The 13,594-nt window shown below is 45.8% G+C and overlaps 1 protein-coding gene across 2 annotated transcripts in view; it reads left to right on the top strand.

Moving 5' to 3' along the window:
• Nucleotides 1-8,283, top strand: part of LOC122403809 (beta-1-syntrophin) — a 348,571-nt gene extending 340,288 nt beyond the window's left edge. For both annotated transcript variants that reach the window (XM_043407560.1, XM_043407552.1), the window contains exons 6-8: nucleotides 4,060-4,274; nucleotides 5,760-5,977; nucleotides 7,787-8,283. In XM_043407560.1, the coding sequence (XP_043263495.1) occupies nucleotides 4,060-4,274; nucleotides 5,760-5,977; nucleotides 7,787-7,879 (526 nt within the window). In that variant the 3' untranslated portion in view covers nucleotides 7,880-8,283. The remainder of the gene's footprint in view (nucleotides 1-4,059; nucleotides 4,275-5,759; nucleotides 5,978-7,786) is intronic.
• Nucleotides 8,284-13,594: the final 5,311 nt, after the last annotated feature.

The following is a 13,594-nucleotide window of genomic DNA, read 5'->3' as shown; positions in this document are numbered from 1 at the left end:
ATAGACCAAAATAGCTAAAGGGAATTGAACAGAGTATATTAGCAAAATGTTACAAGAATTTAAGCTGAAACGTAAAAATAAAAATCTTATATTAATCAGTGTCATCGAAACAAATATGGTATATGCATCGACATAATGTTATACATATCAAAACCAACATTCGTAATTGTAATGAAAGAACACCAAACAATCAAACGAAATGGAAGAATCGCATAAATTCGAAAAACAATGTAAAAGTAGAAACAGAGAAAAGGAATATTCATAATACCCAAATAAAATCAGATAGATAAATACAGTTGAATTCACATCAAACAAACAAATAAAAATAATAAAATATAAATAAGTGGAGTGGACTTACTACTTGTTGTCAGTACATAGGGTAGTTACCACTGGGCCAGCTGTAAAATAAGAAAATATTCATATTATAGCAGCATCAGTTAGTCGAGGAAGGCAAAATCAGTTCAGTGAAGCGAAATTGGTATCAAACGATAGAATAGGAGAGGGGAGAGAATTTTTAAACAGTTCTTACCATTGGTCATCACCGTCCGGCACTGGTCAGTAGTGGTCAGTAGTGGTAGGAGCACTAGTCAGAACTGGTCAGTAGTGGTCAGTTCTGGTCAGTTCTGGTCAGTTCTGGTCACCAGTGGTCAGCCCGACGACCCATTAAAACCACCACAAAGTCGAAGATTAAAGATTAAAATCTTCTTAGAAGGATCCCCTTAAAATTGAATGCACGATCTTTTTAACATTTTGTCCCACTTTGAAGGAGTGTATTTCAAGACTAGGAAATAAAAGAATAAAGTCAATCGGGCATCCCAACTTGAAAATTCGGAGGTAATTTTAGCGTTCTTTTCTCATGGATGGCGATCAGTTGAGAAACTATCCACTGAATTAGTGATGATGAACAGACAGCTGTAGTGTGTTCGTAAATATATGTGAGTTGACTATGAAAGTTTCCATTTTTTATCCTGATGTTCCAGGGTTTGAAAAGCTACCTTATTCCTCGGTGTATACGGAGCTCCTTAAACGGAATTGATTGCGCGATTTAGCCAAATTCGAGGTTGAAATCATTCGTTAGAACGGATAAAAAGATCCAGCGGATAGCTTCTAAGTATCTCCCGATCGTTCCCAGTAGCCGCCACAGTGAATTTACACGGGTGAAAAATCTGTTTTCGTTTCGAGCCGGTGTCTCGGATAGAGATCCGAGTACGCGACGATCGCCAGCCACAATCGGCTGGATCATTACTATTCTCGTTGCATCCGTCGCGACGCGCGAACCTTAATGCATTCGCCGCTCCCGTAATTCTCTCACGAAGCCCCGCGTGCCATCGCCGCCGCCCCCCTTGTCGCGGAAACTTTCCCGTTTCGAGGCATCGACTATCAGAAGTGGAAAACGCTTCCAGGGGCCGGGGAAAAGCCGTCGAACGCGATCCGGGGGGAACGCTCGAGTTCGGGATTGCACCCGGAGGAGCTCATACGTTATTCCTCGCGCACGCGGACGTCCCATGCAACGGGTGTCCCCGAATAATCCGTCCCGCGGAGCCGAAAAATTTTATCGTTTCCCGGTCCGCTGGAGGGGCGATTTAATTTTTTATATTTCTGGAAATTCCGTTTCGTCTCTACCGGATGATTTATTCGAAAGGTTTCGGAAGGTGACCGTAGCTGTCCGTGGCCGATCGAACGGACCATCAATTACCCCGGTGCCGGTCCGGAGAGTCTCTTTCTGAAAATTTCACGCGACATCGTTCCGTTGATCCCGCGGACCGTGAAGGGGTGGGACCGGGCGCGGCATTTTCCCCCCGAGTCTGGCATTATGCCGGGGCGTCCGCGTGTTTTTCTCCTTTTCGCCGAGGCGGCGCGGGGGCGTCGTCGGGCTGGCATTTTTTCAGTGTCCCTCGGAAAAAATCTATAAATCTCGCGCGTGAGCCGGCGCGTACGTCAGGACCATTCGTCAGCGGGCAGATTGCAGCCGGGGGGGGAGGCTGGATTTCGAGCCGCCGTCCAATGGGGGTGGTCGAAAAAGGCTGGACGGCCACCCTCTGTCCTCCGTCAGCCCGGGACGGCTTCGTCCCCGCGCGCAATAAAACCGCGAGCGATTTTTACGATCGAGGCCGGATCGCATGACGAGGTAATTTACCTTCCAAGAGAATTCTCGGCACGCTGACGCGGTGGTTACGTGTCGAGCCGCGCCACTTCAACCCCCATCGACGCGAAACCCGCGGCTTTCCACCCCTCGCGCCGGCACTCCTGCGGACGTTTTGCCCGCGGCTTTTAGCGCCGCCAGACGATGGCCTCTTCGGGCCCGTTCCTCCCTTTGTTCACAGGTCGATTGCTATTGCAGGAGCTTCCGCTTCGTCTTCTTCTGCGACATCGATTTTAACAGTGAAACGATCGAGGAAAGCGTGCACGTGTGGAAAGAAAGTAATATTAACACTAGAACTACCGACAATTATAGTGTGTTCATTTGTACCAAAGAAATTGAAACGATAGTGTCGGATGGCACGCATGAATCATAGTATTTTTCCCCTTGAGTCACATCGCTGAGTAAGGCCGTACAAAGTCAGTGTAATCATCCGGCTCCCCTTCCCCTCTTGTACAAACCGACAAATAGGGACAAAACCCCGAAAAAGGGCCTTCTTGTACTCAGTCGAATCTGTAAGCCCTGTCGACACTAAACAAGTCTACGCCACTAACTCGTATTCTTCCTTGGACTCCAACAATAGATACGCGAAGAAATATATAATGCAATGGAAATAAGTGTTTATATATTCTCCTATAGAAAATTGCGATAAATTTTCAAAAATTCAGTCGAGTTAATTTTTTGCAAGTTTTATTAGAAATTACGAATGGGTCATTTTGACGGGTTTGGTAGTTCTAGCGTTAATAAAGATATCGATGGAAGTTTCGTTAGGTTAATTGGTGTATTCTTGATTATTAACCATCCTGTTACTAAAATTACACAGTCGACGGGCCACGATTTCAGAAAACAAAAAGAATATGTGAGGAGAGTTATAGCTTTACATACCTCGTCGAGGGTCGTTAGCGGCTCGCGATAAACTTGGCTGTTTAGATGCTCTCGGAGAAACTAATCAACTTTATCTTCATCGCCTGTCATCGAAGAGTGTTTCGGTAATTACTCTTTGCTTAACCGGTGACGTTCAACGCGTTATACTGCCGAACAAATGTATCTCCTTTAATATTTCAACTTCTGAATTAATTGCTTTTGTCCCATGGCTAAAAAATCCTGTCATATATCGAGAATGTGACAGTCCAAGTGTTAGAAAATATTAGAATTCACAATACAAACAGTCTAGATGATCTCGCAAAACACATAGGTGCATTTTACGAGGGCGTAAACCTAACTTGGAACATCGTTGCGATTTATCAGTCCAGCAACGTCTTCGCGGAGGATCGTATAAAATCCATTTCTCGTTCCCGGTTACTAAATGCTATAACAAAGTCTTTATCGCGGTCAAACGAAGATACGTATACGTTGCACGACCGAGGAAACTGCGTTTTATAAACTCTTCGACATTGCCTCAATTTTGTTCAAATGTCTATCAATTATTTGAAAAGTTCGAACAGCGTGAACTAGTGGGACTGTTCAATAGAGATTTACTATGGAAACTGCGTTCTATAAACCCTTCGATATTGCCTCAATTTTGTTCAAATGTCTATCAATTATTTGAAAAGTTCGAACAGCGTGAACTAGTGGGACTGTTCAATAGAGATTTACTATGGAAACTACGTTCTATAAACCCTTCGATATTGCCTCAATTTTGTTTAAATTTCTATCAATTATTTGAAAAGTTCGAACAGCGTGAACTAGTGGGACTGTTCAATAGAGATTTACTATGGAAACTGCGTTCTATAAACCCTTCGATATTGCCTCAATTTTGTTCAAATGTCTATCAATTATTTAAAAAGTTCAAACAGCGTGAACTATCTGATTTACTATCTCGAGCGTCCGTTTAAAAAATTCGTAGATCGAATCTAATTAGTTTAATTTGATGCAATTGATTTTGACTGACGCGAGGGTGTTGTTTGGAATGTTTTCAGATTGGTCTCGTCGCCGACAAGACCAAACGAGGCGGCGAGTAGCAGTAGCGGCGCGACGCAGCACGCCGCGACGTTCGCGGTGCGGGTGGGCACGATCGACGGCGTCGTGACGCATCATTTGCGCGCCGAGACGAGAAGGGACCTGGCAGCCTGGGCCAGGGCGATCGTTCAGGGTTGTCACGCGGCCGCCCACTCGTTGCGCGAATACACCGTTCGTAAGTAATCAATTTTTAAACGAGTCGAACTCTCTGACAATCAATTTTTAAACGAGCTTTTTTTTTATTTTATATTTATATTTATATTTATATTTATATTTATATTTATTTTTATATTTATTTTTGTTGTATTTTTAAACGAACTCTCTGGAGCAAACGAAAAGAACTTTCATTACGTCCCAAAGTAATCCAAGTAGCACTTTTTTAACCCGTTGCCCCACGATTTAAAGTCCAACAAATTGAGCCTAGAATTTAAACAAAACTGCCCAGCCTTCGAGCCATTCCACAGTGATACGTGGTGTCTACAATTGATCCGAATACCTGACCACAACTCTCACACGTGATAATCAGTTTAGGCCCGAATACCTGACCACGAGTCTCGCACGTGGTTGTAGAGCAAAGGGTTAACGGAACCTCGACGTTCCCCTAGATTCTTGCAAATCGATCGTAACGTGAAAACAGAGTGAACATTTAGTCGAGAAAAGATGGAGGCGCGCCGAGCGTGATTGCGAGTGTTGGATCTCGTTTCTTTGTCGTTCCGTTGGTCGAAAGAGAAATATGGCGAATAAAGAGCGGAATTAATTGTGCTCCGAAATTCCAGACATCGATCAAACTGTCCCCGTCCCTCCTGCCCCCCATGGGAAACAAACAAATATTTTCCTATTTCGTTTTCGAGCGTAATCGTTCGTTCCACGGGTCGAGCGTCCCGTGTACGCGTTCGAACGTGAAATAAAGAGCGGGAGAAAAACAACGGGGATCGCGCGCGCATACATCTTCCCGGCGGGAAGGGAACCAGCACAACCGGGATATATCCCGATCCTCCTCGTTGTCCTCGACGGGCGAGAAGCGCGTCGGCCGTTCGCTTCGATGAATTTTAATTTCTTTCCAGCGTGGACGAACGGCAATAATAAATCGAGATTAATGCCCGACCCAGGCCGGTTCGCGCGAGCTTTTTTCGATCCCCACTCGTCAAATCCATCGATCACGAACACCCTGGTTCTCCACGGCCGGAGAAGGACCTCGAATGGACTAGAAAAATCGAAAAGAATATCGCGAACCATCCAACGGCGTCTAAAATTTCCAGCGTGTTCGGTTCACGGGCAATTGGGTCGAAATAATCGAAAATTCTATAGTTGATCCCGGGAATATCAGAGAAGATGTCAGAGGACACGTAGAAGAGTGCTACTTGGGTAAAATATTTAAAGTCTCTCGGTACGGGTAGAAACGATGTTCCGGAATTTAATTTAACAAGAGAGATAAAATGCAACGGAATAGGTATAATGGTTACGCAAGTCTCCCGGAATATAGAAACTCGTTGAAAGAAAATGACGGAAGCGGTGTAACGTTCGAAACTACGTTGCAGGGTACATAAGGAATAACGAGACGTTTGCTTTCTAACGAGTATAAAAAATTAATGTGGAAACTGACTCGAAGCAGAGTGTATGAAAGACAAAGGTATACATAGGTGTCTTTCGCGATTTCCAGGGTGCACGTGGCAAGGAAAAGCTTGCCAGTTGGTTGTGAACCACGAGGACGGTTTCGCGTTGTACGCTGCCGGGACCAGGGGCGTGGGTGGAAACGGGCTCAGTCCTGGCTCACCCCCGGCGCCCTTATGGAGACGATCCTTCGACAAACTGAAAATGTCCGCCGACGACGGGGCGCGTCTGCTGTGGCTCGATTTCGGCGGGGAGGATGGCGAGATTGTGAGTAATCCACGAAATTCTTTCGATAATTAGCGAAGCAAAATAAAACAGAAAGACCATTAACACTAGATTGACCAAGGAAGTCATTTTGACTGCTTTTTAATTTCAATTAGAAAAACAATTATGTATATAATGACACAATTTTTGTACAACATATAAATGCGTTTATTAATAATTGTAGTTACCTCCAACCTCCTTCATTTCCAGTATACATATGTGTTGTACCTATATTGCCCAAAAGCAGTCATTTTAACTGCTTGGAAAATTTTAAATAATCAAATGACTTTTATTATTGAATCGACTAAATCTCTTATATGACCAGTTCGGCTCTGTATTGAAATAACAGTTTTCATTTTTTTTTCAAGTTACATGATAAATTGTCGATTTGGGCGTATACTTGATAATTTGCAGTTTCTCGATAAGCTAAAGTAGTACTTGTTATTCGAATCTTTATGCAGTGATACTTGTTCCAACAAGTTGTTTATTTTATTTCTTTTGCGCCCTAAATTCATAATATTAAAAATTAATTTTAAACAAATTTCTTTACACATTAGTTATTCTTTCACAATGCGGTCATTTTGACTGCTTTTCGGCAATATAAGTATATACTAAGTTTCAGTCTTTCTGGTGTTAAAGAAGAAACTTGACAGCTTCTTTTCCATAAATTTTGAACAATAAACAGAAATTCATCCGATCGATGAAAACCGAATTTTCTCTCGAGAGTATCGAACACCGTTAAAAGATCCGTTAGTGCGAAAATTCGACCATGGTAGGCGACTGCATGAAATTAGCCCGAGAAAAATAGCCCGCTGGAACAGACGTGGCTGATAATGCCGCGACAAACGAAATCTCGATCGAAAGGACGGGCATTGTGGGAAGAAAGCGGTGGTACCTTTCTTGCCGGGCAAAGTATTGAGAATTTTAATTGACTCGGCGCAGACCATCGAGATGATTGTTATCGCCGACGGGGGCGCGCAGCTACCGCGAAGAAGGGAGGAGGCTGTGCGCCAAGTAATCCCATTGTGCTCGTCACTTTCAAAGAGCCCTCGACGCGAACGATGCCGGAAATACGTACTTTACATCTTCTCCGAACACTGTCGTCCGGTACCGTTCAATGGCCATTCATAACCGCGCGCCGTAGGGCGGGGAAAGAAGCCATCGGAGGAGAGAATCCACCGCGACAGACGTCTCGATGGAAAAATTATTCCGCTCTCGAGCAGCCTGAAACGAACCTGCAAATGGAGAATCCTCGAAATCGTTCCCCCCTCCGCCCCCTCTTCGGAATTTTTATTAAGCTCGACGATGACCTGGCAAGTTCGACCCCGACTGTTCGATATCCCAAGAATATGTTCGCGATAAGCAAAAAACAAGAGACTTTATTGCTCTCTCTATGCGACTCGTTCCCCTCTTTATAGGATCTCAATAGTTCGAACACTAATTTTTAATGAAAATTCGTATCCATTTGGTGCAATTCCCTCCCTTGCAAAGGTCAGTACTACCTGAGGAGGACACTTGTTTATAGCACCCCCTAAGAACAGCATTTTCGATTTGTAAAACTACATTAATTAAATACATACTGTAGCAAATAAATATTCAACATTTTTGCCAGGTCGTAAATGGAGGAACCGACGAAACGCAGGGTTTGTAATTCTTAATTTGAATCTCCGTAGGAAACTTGAAGTCCTCCGCTTCTTGTCGAGCATTCGAATCTCGAGTTTGTTTCAGCTTAGAAGCGATGGTAACTTGTTTGGTGGATTCGTTGATCCCCGGTTGGTACGGCTAAACTTGACGATCCGCGTACCGTTTCAGGAGCTGGACCTCGAGAGCTGCCCGAAGCCGATCGTGTTCGTCCTGCACAACTTCCTCTCGGCGAAGATCCACCGGCTCGGATTGAGCGCATAGGGGTACGAGGGGGCCCCGACAGAGGCCCCCGACCTGCCGCCCCACACCACCAGGTCCGTCACCAGCGTCTTCCTTCACTGAACTCGATCCGACCGAAAGAGAGGAGGGAAGAGAGAGGGTGCCAGGCAGGAGAGAGCAACGAAGACCACACACAGAGACTCGACGGTCCGGGAAGACGCGTTGGAGGTTTCCGCCGGAAGGGACGTTCGCATGTTCGAGACGATGCTGATAGAGAGAGAGAGAGAGAGAGAGAGAGATAGACTCTTTTAACGCGAGAGAAAATAGAAGAAAGTATACATGGGCGACTCGAAGCCATCCACCTTGGTCGCGATTTATCGAGGAAAGCACATCCGTAGGCTAGCGTCCAGCGGGAGATTGGGTCGGGCTGGAGGGAATCGTAACTAATCAACGCGCCTAAGTAACCAATTAAAACTATCTACCTAACGCTAAGTAAGAATAACACGACCGGTTGGGGTGGGAGGGGGGTGAGAGAGGACTGAGAGGAGAGTCCAGCTGGTCGAGGAGGAACGTTCTCGATCGAGAACGCCGACTAGAGGAAGCTAATCAATTACTGTCCAACCGCGCGCTGCCCGTTGGCTATTTCGGGCTCCGAAACTTCTTCCCTTGTCCATCGAGTCCTCTTACGCGAACCGTGGCGCGGCCAAGTTCGTAAAGAGAGGGGGACGTCGCGCCAGGGGATGTTCTTCGACGTCCGAAAAGAGACTCGTACGGAAGTTTCCCGTCGATTTGCGGCGGGATCGCGAAAACTTTCCACGAGATAACGCGTCTCGCGATTTACGCCGGGCTCTCCCGTAGATCGAAACGTCGCGAATCATTTCCGATCCGATCGCTATCGACACCGCGAGTTTCAAGAGTTTCCGACGAATCGAGGGTCTCACGGAGCCACACGGATCTCGGGACAGTTAAAAACGGAGCCGAGGAAAGTCGAGGAGGACGAGATAACGATCGCGTGGGATCTCGTCGAGGTATCGAGGAGGCTCGATCGGGGGATCGTACGATCCCCTCCGAGCGTAGACCAACGGGCGGACGTTAATAGTTGTTTTGTACGATTCGTATTCTTAACGCGAGTAAATGTAAGATGCCAAGAAACGTCGATGTGTATAATGGTAGCTGCGGGTCTGCTGCTCGATGTTCTTCTTCTCTTAGGGCTAATTCGCGGCGGGCCGATCACCGTGATTCCATTGTTTCTTTGCTTCCACGGATAAGCTTTGGAGGCCGAGCTTTGGCCAGAAAAGTTCCTACGACGTGCAAAATCGCAGGCTGCGTAATATCCAATGATGTACCCCTTCTCCCAGACAGATTCTCGCAAATCGAGACCCGATTGACCTCGCCAGCCCTCTGACAAGAGTTCCTCGACCACCCAGCATGGCCAAGGCAGCTCGATTTGTAAATAAAACGCTACCACCTATCCGTAATCTTCCTTCTCGCAAGTAGAAGATACCGAGTGACCAGCGCTCTTTTTATAAAATCAAAATTTAACACGCGATAGATCGAAACTTGATCCTGAAATATCAACTAAAAAAGTAGCGTTGAATATGAAATTATTTGGAATTATAGCTTCGTTTTCGTTTGAAATTATAGACTTTTAACGCTGTTTATAAGAGGGTATTATTGTATCGTGGGTTAGATTTTGAGGCCGAGAGAGCGCTGGTAGCGTCTGTATCCTTTCCTCGTTAGTCCGTCGATCGCAGGCTGTCGTCCGGAAACCGAATCCCAGGTCGCGGATCATCCCGGGAGCGGTTGCAAGCCGCAAAAGTGTCGCTGGTCGTAATCGTGAACGGAGAGGATCGTCGCGATCCAATCTCGCCGCGAGTTAGCCAACGTGGGCGGAAGAGATCGGGCCGGACCGACGATTTATTCGCATTACGAGGCTACTCCCGAAGCCACGAACAACTTATCGAACCGACGAGCGTCCGCGCGACATCGGGATTTCCTTTCATCCGTATAAATCCGAAAGAACGCACGGGAGAACGAATCGCGATCGCCGGCGCGACGAATGTGTTCGACGAGCAACTTACTCGGCCACAGATTTACGGACGTTCCATACTTACGGTCACCAAACTCGTAAATGTCATTTGTTGGCAATTTCGATTCATTGAACGAGCCTATATTAACCCCTTGACTCACGATTCAATGTAATTTTTCAAATGTATACTGTTTAATTTTGTTTAAATTCGTTCGTACAAGGAAAAGAATAGATTTGTTTTACGAAAAAAATATGTTGATTTCAATTTGTAAAATTTGATTGATGGTGGCTTGACAATTATGGATCTTGACATCAAGAACTTGTGACGAGTCAGACAATGGGTTAAAAAAAACAATTTGATCCGTAGATCTAGCGTCAACGTTTCTGTAGGAAAAATACAGTGTCCAAGATTTCTTAATTTATATCGACAGACGCCTCCGTTAGCCCAGTGTGCGGTAAAATGGCGGAACCGAACAAAGAGGCGTCGAATTAATTCGTGGACCCGTAGCGTTTCGTACAGAGACATTATTTAAAATTGCTCCGCGTTGTTCGGCGAGCTGCGAACGGGTTTCGTTCGACCGTGATACGGGGTCTTCCCCAAGAATTGTTGAGTGTTACCAGAGCGGCCGTACAATAATAAGATTTCGACATTAAGTAGAACATATCAACGAAGCCACGTACCATTGGATCGCGTCCATCCGTCGTCTCCGGGTCGTTCCTTTCGCGACAAGGAGGCCGTCTCGGTCGCCTCGTTATTTCTGTACATAGATCTTCACCCTCGGAGGACTCCAGGGGCGATCGTTCGCTGGGTTTCACGGCGACCCGAGCGGTCTTCTTGCGTCCTTCGTTCCCGGTCGAGGCGGTTTCAGGATCGTCGAGCGTGCTCCGCTAGGTTCTCGCGAGTTCGTTTGCGTCGGATTCGCGGGCCCATCGATCGTCCGCCATCGTTAACGCTTGGACGATGGAACACGCTTTAGACGGATAAGACGTTACCAGCACGGGAACGTGTACTTTTCCCTTCGTACGCTGATAATTCGTCGGATCAGAGGCATCTCGCGAGAGAAATCAACGTTGCTGATTAGTATCGAGTGTCGTATCGTCCGTCGTCCAAGCGTTGACCCCTTGCAACCAGCTCGTGATTACGTTACGGGGGCCAACCGTGGCGAACGTCGCCGTATTATTGCTTGGTATTCGATGGTCGTTTAGAGAATTGAACTCGCGAAGATGTTTGGGCACGGTTGTCTTCTAGTACAATTCACTCGAGTCGTGGATGAAACGACGTGGATCGCGTTGAACTTGTAACCGGTTAGCAACCAGTTCGACCGAGAATGAATTAACCGCGACGCGTTCAACTGGCCGATTGGATTAACTTAATAAATTCAACTCGAAGCGGGGGCGACTCTTTCGACGCGTGCAGGCTCGGAGTTTCCCGTTCACGCCTTCCACTTCCGGCAATATTCGCTTGTCCCAATCACTCGGTTAACTCTTTGATTATAATTCTCTTGGTGAGTAATTTTATTTGATACGTCTAAATTTAAAACATACCTTGATTTAAACTAACGACCTCGGAGGCGTCGAATCGGTCGCTACCCGCTTAACTGAAAACAACGGCTCTTCTTTTCCCCAGCACGCTTCGCCCAAAGTCCTGAAAGTGTCCCCGTGTATATTGTAAAAATCTCATCCTCGTTGAAAAAATAAACGAATGGATCGTCGTTGCGCCAGCGAAATTATAAATGGCCGAACGGAGTAACGATTCAAGTCGTACGATCGGGGGGGAAATTAACGCGTTGATCGAAAATTACGCCGACAACGGAGGGCTGAGCGAACGCGAAATAGAAACGTGTTCCGCCCGGATCCAGCCCGAAAGCCAGAGCAGCATTTTCGGCGCTGAAATCGCAAAGTAGAAAAACCTGTAAATGAGCGAGCGCGTCGGTACGAATTAATTTAACTCTTCTGCGCGATTTAATCGGCAGAACGAGAGAGAGAGGAGAGAGAAAGAGAGGAGAGAGGCCGGGAACGCGACGCGAAAGGAACACACGCCCCCCGCGAGCGAGCGTTACGCACGCATTCACACGCACACACGCCTAGAGGAACGAAGAGCAACGTCGTTAAGCGCGGGACAAGTTCGGAACATCGACGATTCGGTTGGAAGGATTTGCGCGTAAACTGTGTATTTTTCTAATGATTTAGGACGTTCGGCCGGTCGCGGCACCACGAACGCGCCCGTTTTTCTTTTGCCCCGGTTCACGGGACACACGCAGTCCTCTTACGTTTTCATTTTCTCTAGGTTTAAGAGACGTTAACGTGTATATCTATGAGTTACCAAATAAATGAGAGCGGTTAGAAAAGTTACAACCCCGATCACTCGTCCTCCCCCACCCTTATACGTCCAAATGTGTCTCGATGTTTATTAGTTTATCTCTAACTACTTCAAACGTCGTCCAACCACCAGAGAGGGAAGAAGAGTCCTCCAGGTAAGCATTTCACGATTAATATTCGTACAACCGGAGAGGAGGTGATTCTACATGAAAAAACAAATTGAAAATAAAGAGTAAAATTATTTCTTTTGGGGTGTCGTTGTCCAGAAAATCCACTGTAAATATTCACCGAGCACGCGCGTATTTAACTATGGCTTAGATAAATAGATGTTGACATGATTTCCTGAGCACGTATCATCATTTTATTTGTTCTTAGTATGTTATTATCTTCAATTTTGTCTAATTATGGTCCCCATATTTAACACCCCTTGATTTGTATCTATGGGGTCATGTTAAAACAAACGAGTATAAGAAGAATATTTTATGCACTCCTCGATTACAAGCGAGAATCATTTGGCATTTGAAGAATTAAAGATACAGAATAAATTAGAATCCATTAGTTTATACGAACCTAATTTAGAAAATTGTATATGTAGCATAATGTGCAATTTTTAACAATTTTTTTTAATTTAAATCTACTTTAAATCCATAAACAGAAGTAACACAGTACAAATCGATTTTCTCGATAACGAAACCTCAAATGAACAAATTTTATTCTTTATCTTCGATTTGTTTTTTCATCCAGAATCACCCTTTTACCGCTTGTACTGATACACCCTGTATTTTGATTAAATGCCTGGAAAATCGTTGGTGATTTCAACGTCCGACTGTTTTTCAGTGTAACTAATATTTAAATTTCTCTGGCGCGTCTACCAAAATAAATAAAATAACGAGACCACGCTCACGAGCGTTTTTATTATGTCGATGGACGAACGTTTGCTGTATTTCCGGCCGAAAATCGGACCTAATCTCGGGGAATTTCCGATCGAGTAACGTGCGAGAGACTAATGCGAGGTACTCGCAACGGGGTGTCCAAGGCAAATAAACCGTCCATCGAATATTCATCGGCGGCATCGAGTACGGGGCTCGCGGAAAGTTCGACGGGTTCGCGTGTTGACCAGGCAATCGATAAATTCGCAATCGCTCAACTGAGAAATACGTCTACGAATTCAAAAGAATCGTCGTCGACGGGGGCGGAGGTCTCGGGGCAGAAAAGTTCCGAGACTTTGTCATTTTTATCGCCAGACCCGATATCCACGTCTGGTGATTGGCTCGCGAAACTTTTCTGATCTGTCTTCCGTCCGCCTGCGAGCGTTCCAAGATCCTCTCTACCCTCGAGCAACCCTCGCGATCGCGAGCTCGATGCACCCCCCCGGAATCACGCGTCCGCTTCCTGACACCCGTTGTATA

This window comes from Colletes gigas, unplaced genomic scaffold (assembly GCF_013123115.1).
Source record: "Colletes gigas isolate AHSC1104 unplaced genomic scaffold, ASM1312311v1 Colletes_gigas_Sc00002, whole genome shotgun sequence".
Taxonomy (NCBI): Eukaryota; Metazoa; Arthropoda; class Insecta; order Hymenoptera; family Colletidae; genus Colletes; species Colletes gigas.
This window is presented reverse-complemented; position numbering and strand designations above follow the sequence as displayed.